Consider the following 12,281-nt stretch of genomic DNA (forward strand, 5'->3'; position numbering starts at 1 on the left):
TTGTCTCAGAATAAAAAACTTTTTGGTGATGGGAATCAAACTCAGGACCTTATGCTTACCTAGCAGGTGCTCATGCCATTGAGCTATCTCCCCAGCAAATCGTTTGTCTTGTTTGTTGTTGTTTTAATGCGCTGGGGAGGAGCCAGGGAGATGGCTCAGTGGAATGAGTGCTTCCCTGGGCCCGAGTTCAATCCCCGGTTCCGCCAAAAAAAAAAAAAAAAAAGGGCTGGGAATGTAACACAACGTAAAGGCCTTGGATTTAATTCCCAGTACAAGAGAGTTTTGTGTAATAAAGACCTCTTTGGTTGTGGTTCAGTGGAAATGAAGAGCAGAGGATAATTCAGAGGAGCTTAAGGAAGGCAGAGTAGGAGACTGCAATGCCTCGCCTGCTGGTGGTGCACACGCTTGCGGCGAGCCTCTGAGCCCCAAGGATGAAGGCAGCAGTGTATCCAGGCTTCCTCTGTGAAGTGTGGCAGGGTGAGGATGTGCGAGTGATCTGGCTGTAACATCTCCCAGCCCACTGATCGCCAGGGGCAGCTGGGCAGGGTCTCACAGCTCCACGCGTGTCCCTCCAGGAGCTGAAGCCCACCCCCGAGAGGGGGCTGCTTCCATGGTCAGGGTGCACAAGCAGCTGAGCTTCCCTGCTAAGACTGCCAAACAAGCTCTCAAGGTCCAGAATTAGGGTGCCCAGTGAATTGAGGAAAATACCCTGTGGGGAAGGTCTACACAGCGGGTGCAGGAGTTCCCGGCCTCCAGGGCTGCCACTGCCAGTTCCTCACCCCATGGGCTGCAGGAGTAGGGCTTCCTTACCTGGGGCGATTTTCTTTATCTCTGGGCTTAAGATTCTTTTGTGAGCTGAGGGAGTTAGGTTCGTATCTAAGGTCCCTGTAAATCCACAGCTACTGTAGCCAGGACCTTGATTAACTCTTTGATCGTTAATTCTGATGAGATACTGCTAGCCAGGCATGGTAGCCCCAACACTCAGAAGGCTGAGGCAGGAGGGTCACTGTAAGTTCAAAGACAGCCTTTCTGTGTGTCTGTCTCTCAAGACACGATTTTGTAGGAGTCGGAGCTGGGTTCTCAGTCTAGCCCACAAGCCCTCTGATGTCTGCAGTTTCCAAGCCAGGATTCAGTTAAGCTCTATGTCACTGCGAGAGCGCTGGCTCCAGTTCCGTGGGACGCTGGCCAAACTGGGCTTCGGCCCCACAGGGATGCTGCGGGCGGGCGCAGCGCGCCGGCTCTCCAGGATCCCATGTTCGTTTCAGGGCTGGACTTTGGGAGCCGGTGTGCCAGGCCCGGCCAGGAAGCCCGACTTTGAGGGCGAACCCCGCCTGCAGAGCAGGCCCCGCCCCAGTTAGGCCCCGCCCCGTGGTGGGCAGGGTCTTCGGTAGCGGGAACCCGGGTCCCGCCTCTCATTCTCGTCCTCGCCCTTGCCATGGCTCCCGCGCTGCTGCTGGTGCCCGCTGCCCTGGCCTCTTTCGTGCTGGCCTTCGGCACCGGAGTGGAGTTCGTGCGCTTCGCGTCCCTGCGGCCGCTCCTCGGAGGGGCCCCGCAGGCTGTCGGCCCCGGTGAGCTCCGTGCTGGAAGTGCAGGGCGGCGAGGCGGGCAAATGACACGGAGCGTTGCCCGGAGCTGAGCGGGAGAGGGCCGGAGGTGCGACCAGGTCCACGGCACCGCGGAGGATGTGCAGGCGGGCAGCCAAGGATAAGGCAGCTTGAGGCATGAACAAGAGGGCTGCCAGAGGGGCCTCCAGCCGCCTTTCTGGGACTGTCCACCGCGGATTTTCCTGAGTCCTCCTCCTCGGGCCTGAAGGAGGTCTGGGACTTCGAGGACAATAAGCACAGCAGGGGGATGGAATGGAGGCCCTAGGAAGCATTAAGGGACACAAGCAAGGTGGGCAAAGTTCCATCTATCTCCTGACCTTTCGTTCCTTTCCCTGTATTGCCCAGGTCCCCGCCAGGGATGGCTTACAGCCCTGCAGGACCGCACTGTCCTGGCCTCCCTGGCTTGGGACTTGGGGCTTCTCCTGCTGTTTGTCGGGCAGCACAGCCTTATGGCCACCGAAGCAGTGAAGGCATGGACATCCCGGCACTTTGGGGTCCTCCAGAGGTCTGTGTATGTGGCATGCACTGCCCTGGCCCTGCAGGTATGAGGCCCTGAGACGCAGAGAAAAACTCTGGGGAAGGACGCCCCAGGTTGGAGGGGCAGAGTATGGAGAATAAGAATTGAGGGAGTTAATCCCAGTTTCCACTCCTCCACAGGACATAGCCTGTTTATCATTAGTACTTAGCAAGCATTGTCCAAAGCCCGTGATCCCAGCACTGGGAAGGCTGAGGCAGAGTGAGCGAGAATTAGAGCCAACCTGAACTGGGCTGTGTAGCAATTTCAAGGCCAACCTAGAATACAGAGAAAGGCTGTCTCAGGAAAAAAGAGGGGGAAAAATGTGCCTGTCACTTCCTACAAGGATGTGCACGCGCACCTTTGCAACTTGTTTTATGCAGCCTGGCCTCGAGATCCCCGCCCAACTCCTTTTCAGTCCTATCCTTTCTTACATACCACCTCCCTAGATATATCTAGGGAGAGGTTTCCAGCTGCCAGGTTGCCAGTCTTCCCCCAAGGGTGGCTTCAGAGGCGCGCCGTTTAGCCTAGACCCTCGGACAGCTCCCCTCACTCTGCCCAGCGACCTTCGCACAGTAACTATGGGTGATGGTTGCAGAGAGGGGCGGATGTGTAGGCTGATGTAGGCCGGGCCCCTGCAGAGGGGCAGGGTGCTCGATGGCCACCCAGCCTCCTCTCTCCCCCAGCTGCTGATGCGGAACTGGGACGCCGTGCCCAGAGGCCCGGTGCTGTGGGAGGCTCGGGCGGAGCCATGGGCCACCTGGGTGCCGCTGCTCTGCTTCGTTCTCCACGTCATTTCCTGGCTGCTCATCTTCAGCATTCTTCTCGTCTTTGACTACGCTGAGCTCATGGGCCTTAAGCAGGTGAGGCTCCAGGTCCCTGCGTGGGACTATTGTCTGGAAGCCTTACCCATGGGTCCTTGACTTACTTCCTCCTTCCCGGACTTTCTGTTCCTCTTGGCCTTTTCCGGAAAGGGGTCTCCCTTCAGCCTCCCTCAGGGGCCAGCACTCGTGGGCTCCAGGGCTCAGGAAGGTTCCCGGGTCTGATTCGCGAGGCCGTGCCTGGGAAAGGAGAGAGGCAGCTCGGTGGGACGCCGGTCCACGCTGTTTTCCCTCCCTAGGTGTACTACCATGTGTTGGGGCTGGGTGAGCCTCTCGCCCTGAAGTCTCCGCGGGCCCTGCGGCTTTTTTCCCACCTGCGCCACCCGGTGTGCGTGGAGCTGCTGACAGTGCTGTGGGTGGTGCCCACCCTGAGCACCGACCGCCTGCTTTTTGCCCTCCTCCTTACCCTTTACCTGGGCCTGGCTCACGGGCTGGACCAGCAAGACCTCCACTACCTCCGGGCTCAGCTCCAAAGGAAACTCCACCTCCTCTCTCAGCCCCAGGATGGGGTGGAGGAGTGAGGCGCTACAAGCCCTGTTCCTCCTCTCCCTCCTCGGAGTCCAAGGCTCCCCCCACACACACCTGTAATCCCAGCTCTCCCGGGAGGCTGAGAAAGGAGGATGGCCGAGAACTCCAGACCAGCCTGGGCTGCACTGCAAGACGCTGACTTTTAAATTTTTTTCTTTTTAACTTTTAAAAATTAAAACAAACAAACAAACAAAAATTACTCGCTTTAGCGTCCAGCATTGGTGCTTCGGGGCAGCAGCCCAAATCCTGGGCCCGACGGGCTGCTCGAGAAACGCCGCTCGAGTCCACCTCGGTGTCTCCGTCCTGCCTTTCGCCGTCAGCCTCAGGAAGGGGGCCTGACGGTGCCCTCACCGTGCTCAGGGTGTGGACCCCTGACCCCCGCGGGTCCCCGCGCCGTCGCGGGCCCTCCTCAGGGCCCGTCCGGGGGCTGCCGTCGCGGGCTTGCCGGAGACTCCCGCGGCGGGAAGTGAAAGGCAGCCTGGCTTCCCACGTGCGGCTCGGCTCTCCAGCTGCGGACAGCTGGGGAAAGCTCGGCAGGGTGGGCGAGCCCCACCCCGGGCTCCTCCTCCTCCCCTGGGCGGCCCAATCCGCTCCCCGACCCCCGTTCCGCGCCGCACCCCGAACTCTCGGAGCGGAGGACCTGACCCCGGCCGCGGCTCCGCGGGCGCCCCTGGCCCGGAACAAAGGCGGTGTGGCGGGCGCGATGGGAAGGGCGGGCCCGGCCCGAGACAGCTGCAGCCTCCGCCCGCGTCCCCCGAGGCCTTGAGTCACGGCCGCGCCCTGGCCGCGCGGGCCGCAGCAGCAGCAGCAGCCGGCCGATTCCGCGCGTGGACGCCGAGGCCCCGCCCCCGCCCCATTGTGCGGCACAAAGCGCCGGCCGCGCCCGGCCCGGCTGCCGGGTCCTCCTGCTGCTGCTGCTCCTCCTCCCCTTCCTCCCCTTCCTCCTCCTCCTCCTCCTCCTCCTCCTCCTCCTCCTCCTCCTCCTCCTCCTCCTCCTCCTCCTCCTCCTCCTCCTCCTCCTCCCCCTCGGACCGCGGGGTGAGTCGGGGCTCGCGCGTGGGCGGGGGCCAGCGCCCCTTTGTGCGGGGACGAGGGCGGGTGGCGGCAGTCCCGTCCGGGGAGTTTCCGCGGCCCGGCCGGCCCCCAGCGCCCCGCTACTTCGGCGCCTGCCCCGCGCCCCGCGCCCCGCGCGCTCACCGTTCCCGCCTGCCCGCACTCCCAGCTCGCCATGGCCGCCGTCCCGGACTGGAAGCGGCAGCTGCTAGCCCGGCGCCGGCAGGAGGAGGCAGCGGTCCGCGGCCGGGGGAAGGCGGAGCAGGAGCGCCTGGCCCAGATGCCGGCCTGGAAGCGGGGACTCCTGGAGCGGCGCCGCGCCAAGCTCGGACTCTGCCCGGGGGATCCGAGCCCTGGACCCGGGCAGGCGGAGCCCGGCCCTCCCGAGCCAGACGAGTCTGCCGTCCTCCTGGAGGCCATTGGGCCGGTGCACCAGAACCGCTTCATCCGGCAGGAGCGGCAGCAGCGGAATGAAGAGCTCCTCGCAGAGAGAAAGCACGGACCGCCAGATCCCCGAGAGAGGAGACCCGGCTTGGGAGAGCCACGAGACCAGAACCTCAAGGGAAGAGAGGCCAGAGAAGAGAGGCTGAGTCCTCGGGAGGCCAGGGAGAGGAGGCTGGGGACTGGGACGACCCAGGAGTGCAGCTCCACGCCTCTGGACGCCCGAGACTGGAAGCAGAGCCCGGGAGAGGGAGGAGACCCGAACTCCAGGCTGCCCGAGGCTCGGAAGTGGAGGCAGAGCCCCGCCGAAACTCCGGAGCAAAAGCCCGGAAGGAGTGAGGTGACAGAGAGGAGGCTGGGCCCGAGGGAGGGCGGCAGCCAGAACCCGGGCCCGGCGGAGGTCTGCACATGGAGGCCCAGCCTCGGAGAGGCCCGGGAGCAGAGCGTGGTGCAGCTGGAGAAGGCAGAGTGGAGGCTGCACGCAGGACAGAGAGGAGACAGTGGAGAGGAGTGTGGGGGGAGAGAAGAGAGCCCAGCTCGGTGGGTGGCTCCAGAAGAGATTTCGGGGTCCCCAGATACCCCAAGCAGGAAACCTCAGGACAGCATCTCCAGAGGTGTGGAGACGGCAGAACAGAGGCCCAGCCCTGTGGAGGACAGAGGGAGGGGCCTGCGGTCCACCGAGGGGTGGACATGGACCCTGAGCTCCGGGGCAGCTCAAGATTGGACAACCAGGGACACAGACACATCAGGCCCGAAACCAGGACCACTGGGGCTGGCTGAGCAGCTGCTGGAGCCTCAGGGTGTGGAGGCTGGGGAAGGCGAGGCCCAGGAGGCCGAGAAGGAGGAGCAGGAGGAGGGGGCTCAGAGCGGGCCTCCCGGAGCCCCACGGGACAGCAGCTTGACGCCCGCCCCCCTGCCACCAGAGGACGCTGGGACCGGAGCAGGCCCGGGGCAGCAGCAGGAAGAGGAAGTGGCAGTGCTGCAGCCCCCACCCCCAGCCGCGGCTGCCCCCCAGCCGTCGGGGGATCCCCTCATGAACCGCCTGTTCTACGGGGTGAAGGCAGGCCCGGGGGTGGGGGTCCCGCGCCGCAGTGGACACACCTTCACGGTCACCCCCCGCCGCCCGGTGCCCCCAGCCAGCCCAGCCCCAGGCGAGGCTACAGCCCCCGGCGCTGGGAAGAAACGCTACCCGACTGCTGAGGAGATCCTGGTTCTGGGGGGCTATCTCCGGCTGAGCCGCAGCTGCCTTGCCAAGGGGTCTCCCGAGAGACACCACAAACAGGTAGGGGAGCGGCCAAGCCAGGCTGCGTGGAGCCCCCTGCCCCTTCTCTGCAATACCTCCACTTCTGTGCTTATCTCCCCTGTCCTCTCTCTGCCCAGCCACCTCCCGGCACACCCCCGCCTGCCCGGGGAGCTGTGCCTTCCTCTGCCTTGCTGTCAGGATGGTCATCCTCAGGGTGTGCCTGGGCGTGCCAGGCCGGCTGGCAGGAGGCGCACAGTGACAGCTCCTGGTTTCAGGTGCAGCTTTGGAGGTGCAGGGCTTGAGGCCTCAGCTGGGAGGCAGGTAGGGGTCTTGCCAGCCCAAGGAGGAGGAGGGTCGCCTGAGTGGAGACGTTGGGGACAGAGGGAGAGGCCCCACAGGATGGCTGCCAGAGAGCACAGACATGGCTTTTGAGCCCCAAGCAGCCAAGGCAGAGGCGCACACAGAGCCGATTGATGTGGGTGACCCTGGGGTCGCACCCCCAGCTGGACTGAGGTGCACACAGTGCATGCATGCCCTCTCCAGGGACAAGAGGAGCCTTCTCTTCCCAGTCCCCCACCCGCTGCCCTGTCCTTCCGCCCTGGACTTCCCCCCAAAGGCCCAGTCCAGGCCCAGCCCTTGGCTTTCCCCTTCCTTCCCGACACCCTGCATCTCCCTCCTCTTGGGGTAGAAAATAGAAGGCACAGGGCTGAGAGTGGGGACAGGGCTGGCGTCACAGTGGGCAGAGGTTACAATCGGCCAGGGATGGGGTGAGCAGATGTCTGCTTCCTCCATCGCCCTCGGCCTCCTTGGAGCTGTGGGTGCTGGGCACCTTGTGGCCCTTCATCCCATGTGTTCCTGGCCCCAGATTTGGCTTTCGTGTCCTCAGCATCTGGTGGAAATCACAGGGACTAAGGAGACGTGTAAAGAGCCTCATTCAATCTCACAGCAGCTTTTAAATTCCTGCCCTGGGAAGCTGGTCCACACCGAGGCCCCAGGGCCAGGCAGGTGGGAGGTAGGAGGAAACTCCTGGGTAATGTTGGGAGTCATGTCCGGCGGCGGTGCTGGCTCAGGGAAAGAGCAGAGGAAGGCTGCAGGCTGGGGCCCCAAGGCCAGGGGCTGCTGGCCAGCAGGGAGCACTGCTGGAGACCATACCTGGGTCAGTGAGTACGGCCGGAAGCAGATCGCCCAAACAGGAAGCCTGGGTGGGGGCCGGAAGGCTGGCTGGGCTCGTGGGGGACTCCGGGCCTCAGGCCTGGCAGAACTGTGCTCAGGATGTGGTGAGCAGCAAGGAAGCGGCCCCAGGGGTTGGGGCGCAGCGGCATGGCTCCCCACCCAGCCCTGTGCTCCCTGCCTTCCCACTAGGGCCTCGGCCCCCGTACTGCAGCATCCTAGTTGCTCCTGTCTGGACATCAGACGCATCCCCGCCCCTGCCCGCAGGGGAGACCTAGCCATGTAGCAGTCCTGGGCACATGGCCGCGCCCTCCCCACCCAGCCCGTGACCTTATATAGCTGGTGGCAGAAGCGGGTGAGTCAGCTCCCGTCCCACTCCCCACCCCCGCAGGCTGTGCATTCCTGAGCAGCTCCGTCAGAAGATGGGGTGGGGGCCAGAGAGAGGCTGGGGGGGCCACAAAGATACTCCAAAGAGGACCCTGGAGAGAAGGGGCCCAGAAATGTGTCCGTCACAGAGTCAGTGGGGCTGTGGGCCATGTTGCTGTCACCGGGTCCCACCTGCCTTTCCAAGGACACAGCCCGGCCCTTACAGCCAGGGTCCTCTGGGACCTCATCTGAGCTGTGGACAGACCCTTACTTTAGGCCCTGGACAGCGGATAAGGACAGCTGTCCTCCGTCTGAAGGTTCCAGATCAGTGGAGTCAACTAAGAGTGAATCAGAGATATTCCAAGAAAAAAAATGACTGACAGACCCCCCCCCCCCAAGACAGGAAAAATGCAAGGTGAGGTCTGCCTGAGCTACTAGCAAGTTCCCAACTAGCCTGGACTACATAGTAAAACCTAAAAAAAGTCATGGCCGTGTTGAACATGTATAGACTTCTTGTCGTTCTGCCTTACACAGTATAGCACTTACACGGTGCCAAGCCTTGTAAGTAATTTAGAGTTCACCTAAAAGTATACCAGAGGAGGCATAGTGTTGCACATTTATAATCCTAGCACTTGGGAGGCTGAGGCAGGAAGTTCACTGCAAGTTCAAGGCTGGCCTGATCTGCACAACAAGACCCTATCTCAAAAGAAAAACGAAAAAAGGACATGGGAGGGCTGAGTATGTTTCATGCAACATTACAGCTGTGTGTGATCCTGAGGATTGAGCCTGGGGGCTATCTGTAGTGAGCTACATCCTCAGTTTTTTGCTTGTCTTTTTGAGCCAGTCTCACTATGCAGTTCAGGCTGGCCTTGAGCTCACTTTGTAGCCCAGGCTGGTCTTGAACTTGCAACAATCCTCCTGCCTTCGTTAGCCTCTAACTAGTTAGCGTGCTAGCACTGGGATTAGCATGTCTGACTTCTTCAGTTCTTTTTACCTTCCAAAATTGCCCATGCTGGCCTTAAACTTGCTGTCCTCCTCCCCAGGGACGGGGACGGGGAATGTGATCATGGGAAGCTGTGGGAGCAGGGCTGCGTGGCCTGGAGGGTCAGCAGGCCCAGGGCTGAGGTGTGCAGGCTCAGAGCCAGGCACCCGGCAAGGCCTTATGCGTCTCTGGAGGAAGTGACCCAGGCGGGGCCCAGCAGAATCAAGGTGGGAGGCCCACGCACATTCAAGGGACCCCGGCCAGTGGTGGTGGCTGGAGAGAGCAACAGTGCTGGAGCCCGCCCAACACGTCCCAGCCCGCTTTGTGCAAGGTTGCCTGCCTGGCCTCCAGCAGACGCCTGGGAGGCCCAGCAGTCTGTTAGGACCCTTCACCTCCTAATCCCTGAGGCTCAGAGTTAATCCCACGCTGCTCCTGCCCCTGCCCTGCCCCTGCCTGGTTCCACAGAGGGCAGAGCAGGCGGCTGGTGAGAGGACAGCTGGGCTGCAGCACACCCAGGCCTGTGGGCTTCCTGTCTCGCTAAACTGGGGGCTGAGCCCCCACTGGGAAGGTGAGGGGACGGGCTGTGGCGGCCGTCCCAGCAAGACTCCTCTCCAGACAGCTGGCTCCTGTTCACTTCTGGGACACCCCAAGGTGCCCACAAGTTGTCTTTTTGTTTTTTGTTGTTGCTGTTTGTTTTTTAAGACAGCCTCACTATGTGGCCCAGGCTGGCCTCCTACTCGCACAGATCCTCCTGCCTCAGCCTCCCTAGTGCTAGGATTGTGGGCATGCACCACTGCGTGGGCACTGAACGATTTTAAGATAGGAATGTAGGCCTGGGAAACTGCATGGAAAGCAAAGCTGGATCCCAGAAGGGACTGGGAGGGGAAAGCCTCGGGTTGCAGATCCCGACCCCAGGCCACCTGCGCCCTGCGGCCTGCTGAGCACACCTGTCCCCCTCCCCTTCTGCAGCTCAAGATCTCCTTCAGCGAGACGGCCCTGGAGACCACGTACCAGTACCCCTCGGAAAGCTCGGTGCTGGAGGAGCTGGGCCCTGAGCCCGAGGTCCTCGTGGCGCCCAGCGCCCCAGCAGCCCCGCTGGACGAGGAGGAGGAGGAGGAGGAGGACGAGGAGCCGCCGGCCGGGCTGCGCGGCGGGCTGCGCACCAAGGCCCTGCTCGTGGGTGAGCGCGGGGCCGAGGGCGCCCCCTGGTGTCACCGTGCGCGCGGGACCTGCACACGGGAACCCTCCCCGCCCAGCCGGCCCTCGGGCGTCCCGGGGTGGGCAGAGCCGCCCGCCGGGGTGGGCGAGCCGCTGCTCCTCTCACCGGGCGGAGGAGGCGGGGAGAAAGGACCGGGCTTCCGTTCTCAGCGCCGCGGCGGCGGGCACGAGAGCAGTTCTTTTTACTTGGTTTTCTTGAGTGCTGCACAGGCCTGCAAGTCGCGATCCTTTTCCTCAGCCTCCCGATGGCTGCGATTACAAGGAGGCACCACGGCCGGCAAGAATGAATGTTTTATTTATTAGGTACAGGGTCTCACTACGCAGCTCGGACTCACACGATCCTCCTGTATTCAGCCTTCCCGGAGCTGGGATTAAAGACGTACATCAGTGCGATTCTGTCTGTGGTCGCTCAGCCCGCCCTTGCCGTGGGACTGGCGGGGCGTGTAGTGCGCGATTGAACCACAGTCCCTAAACTTGACCTAAGCTTGCTTAAGCAGTCGCTTTAGTCTGCCGAGCTATTTCGCTGGCTGCGAAAGGATGATTTTTGTAAAGAATTTAGAACCAAACCAGGCATGGCGGCGCACACCTGTAATTCCAGCCAGTTCTTGAGAGCCTGAGGCAGGAGGTTCACTGCGAGTTTTGAGGCCACGAGTGTGGGCTACCTAGCAAGACCCTGGTTCAAAACAAAACAAAAGAAAACATAGCTAGACATTAAATTACTTAACTTCTCCTGGGGTTATTCTGAAATTAGACAAAGCATAACAATGTCTCAACCAGGCGTGATGGTGTCACACCTGTCACCCCAGCACTCGGGAGGCTGAGGCAGGAGGATCACTGAGTCCAGGCCAGCCTGGACTATGTGGGAAGATGCTGCTCAGTAAATAAGTAGTTAAGTGACATAAGCACGCCTAGTGCAGGTCGGGAGACGGCACAGGCCGCGGTTACTGGTGGGTGAGTCCGAGATGTAAAGCGCTACTGTGGGACTGCGCCCGCCGGGCAGGGGCATCACCGGGCTTTAGCTCAGTGTCCCCTCTCGTTCCCCCTGCAGATGAGTCCTGCCGGCGGTGACGACCTCCAGCACAAGTGTGGCCCACCTCCGGCCTCCGGACCCCAAGATGCGCCTGGGGGAGGGCTCCGACCCGCGCCGCCTCGCTGCCCACCCGGGGGAGCGCCCTGCCACCCGTGTTTACGCGCCTGCCCACCCACGCTGCAGTGCACGCCCGCCGGTGTCCGGCGGGGTCACAGCCGGCCTGCCGCCGACCATGAGGGGGCCGTCCCAGCCCGCTGTGCGCCCTTCTGGGAGCGGCCCGGGGCTTGGCTTCCTCCTGCTTTGCTCAGTATTACTGTGCCTCAGTTTCTCCGAGAGGGAAGGCTGAGTCTCACCTGTGCTGCTGGAGTTGCTGTATTCTCCTCCTAGCGGCGCACAGCGGAAGTGCAGCGGCGCGGTCCCGGGAGCTCCCGGCTGCCTCCCCTGCCGCTCGCTCGGTCAATGGCCAATTGTGTTTTTTTTAACTTTACATAATAAAATGGAGTCCGCTCCAGTTTTCCTGCTGTTTCTTCTTTAGGAACAAAATATGAAAAGGAGGGGAGGCTGGTGACTGCAGGAGGGGAAATGATGAGGGAGGAGCCAGGCACTCAACACTGACTTACAGGGAGTCTGGGCACTGGGGAGGCTGAGGCGGGAGGATCGCTAGGAGCTGGAGGTCAGCTGGGCTACAAAGCGAACTCAAAGGCCGCCTGAAATGCACAGCGAACTGTCTCAAAAAGGGAGGGGGCGGGGAGATGGCTCGGTAAAATAAGCGCTTGCCTGGCAAGCCCAAGGGCCTGAGTTTAATCCCTGGTTCCGCAAAAAAAAAAAAAAAAAGTCTCTGGGAGCTGTGTGTGGGTATTATGCCAGGGAGCCGAAGGGCTGCACAAGGGCAGTGGAGGGGCCCACCAGGCCCCACATGTGCAGAGAACCTGTTTTGATCGAGTTCACCGCAGCACCCCAACTTGGCACCTGGCAGACAAAATTATTCTAGAACAAGAGTCAACAAGGAATGGGCAGGACAAGGTAAGGACAGGAAGCAGAGATCAGAGGCACAGCTGGCTGCAACAGGGGCAGGCAGGGAGTGACAGCAATCCAGGAGCTAAGCCGCGGGACACTGGCCTGAAGATCCCACATTACAAACAGTAAATCTGAGATGGGTGCAAAATGTGGTATAGAAAGGCAGTTTCCTGCCAAAGGTTCTCCTCTGACAGTGGATTTTGTATTCCTAAAGGTTAAGAACCATCTAGAATC

General features: G+C 61.7%; 2 protein-coding genes across 3 annotated transcripts; both read left to right on the plus strand.

The window, feature by feature from the left end:
* Positions 1-235: 235 nt before the first annotated feature.
* Nrm (nurim) lies at positions 236-3,589 on the plus strand. Of its 2 annotated transcripts, XM_004624334.2 has the most exons (4): positions 236-1,568; positions 1,950-2,146; positions 2,805-2,981; positions 3,239-3,589. In XM_004624334.2, the coding sequence occupies exons 1-4, from the start codon at positions 1,436-1,438 to the stop codon at positions 3,518-3,520; spliced, it is 789 nt and encodes a 262-aa protein (XP_004624391.1). In that variant the 5' UTR covers positions 236-1,435; the 3' UTR covers positions 3,521-3,589. The 2 variants fall into 2 exon arrangements, with proteins under 2 accessions (XP_004624391.1, XP_023577747.1); XM_023721979.1 differs by lacking the exons at positions 2,805-2,981; positions 3,239-3,589 and adding an exon at positions 2,307-2,387 and having other exon boundaries at positions 1,950-2,188.
* A 963-nt stretch (positions 3,590-4,552) lies between these two features.
* On the plus strand, positions 4,553-11,122 carry Ppp1r18 (protein phosphatase 1 regulatory subunit 18). Its single transcript, XM_004624336.2, has 4 exons — positions 4,553-4,565; positions 4,750-6,303; positions 9,752-9,962; positions 11,049-11,122. The coding sequence occupies exons 2-4, from the start codon at positions 4,756-4,758 to the stop codon at positions 11,066-11,068; spliced, it is 1,779 nt and encodes a 592-aa protein (XP_004624393.1). The 5' UTR covers positions 4,553-4,565; positions 4,750-4,755; the 3' UTR covers positions 11,069-11,122.
* The last annotated feature ends 1,159 nt before the right edge of the window (positions 11,123-12,281 follow it).

Source organism: Octodon degus, unplaced genomic scaffold (assembly GCF_000260255.1).
Source record: "Octodon degus isolate 3935 unplaced genomic scaffold, OctDeg1.0 scaffold00005, whole genome shotgun sequence".
Classification (NCBI taxonomy): domain Eukaryota; kingdom Metazoa; phylum Chordata; class Mammalia; order Rodentia; family Octodontidae; genus Octodon; species Octodon degus.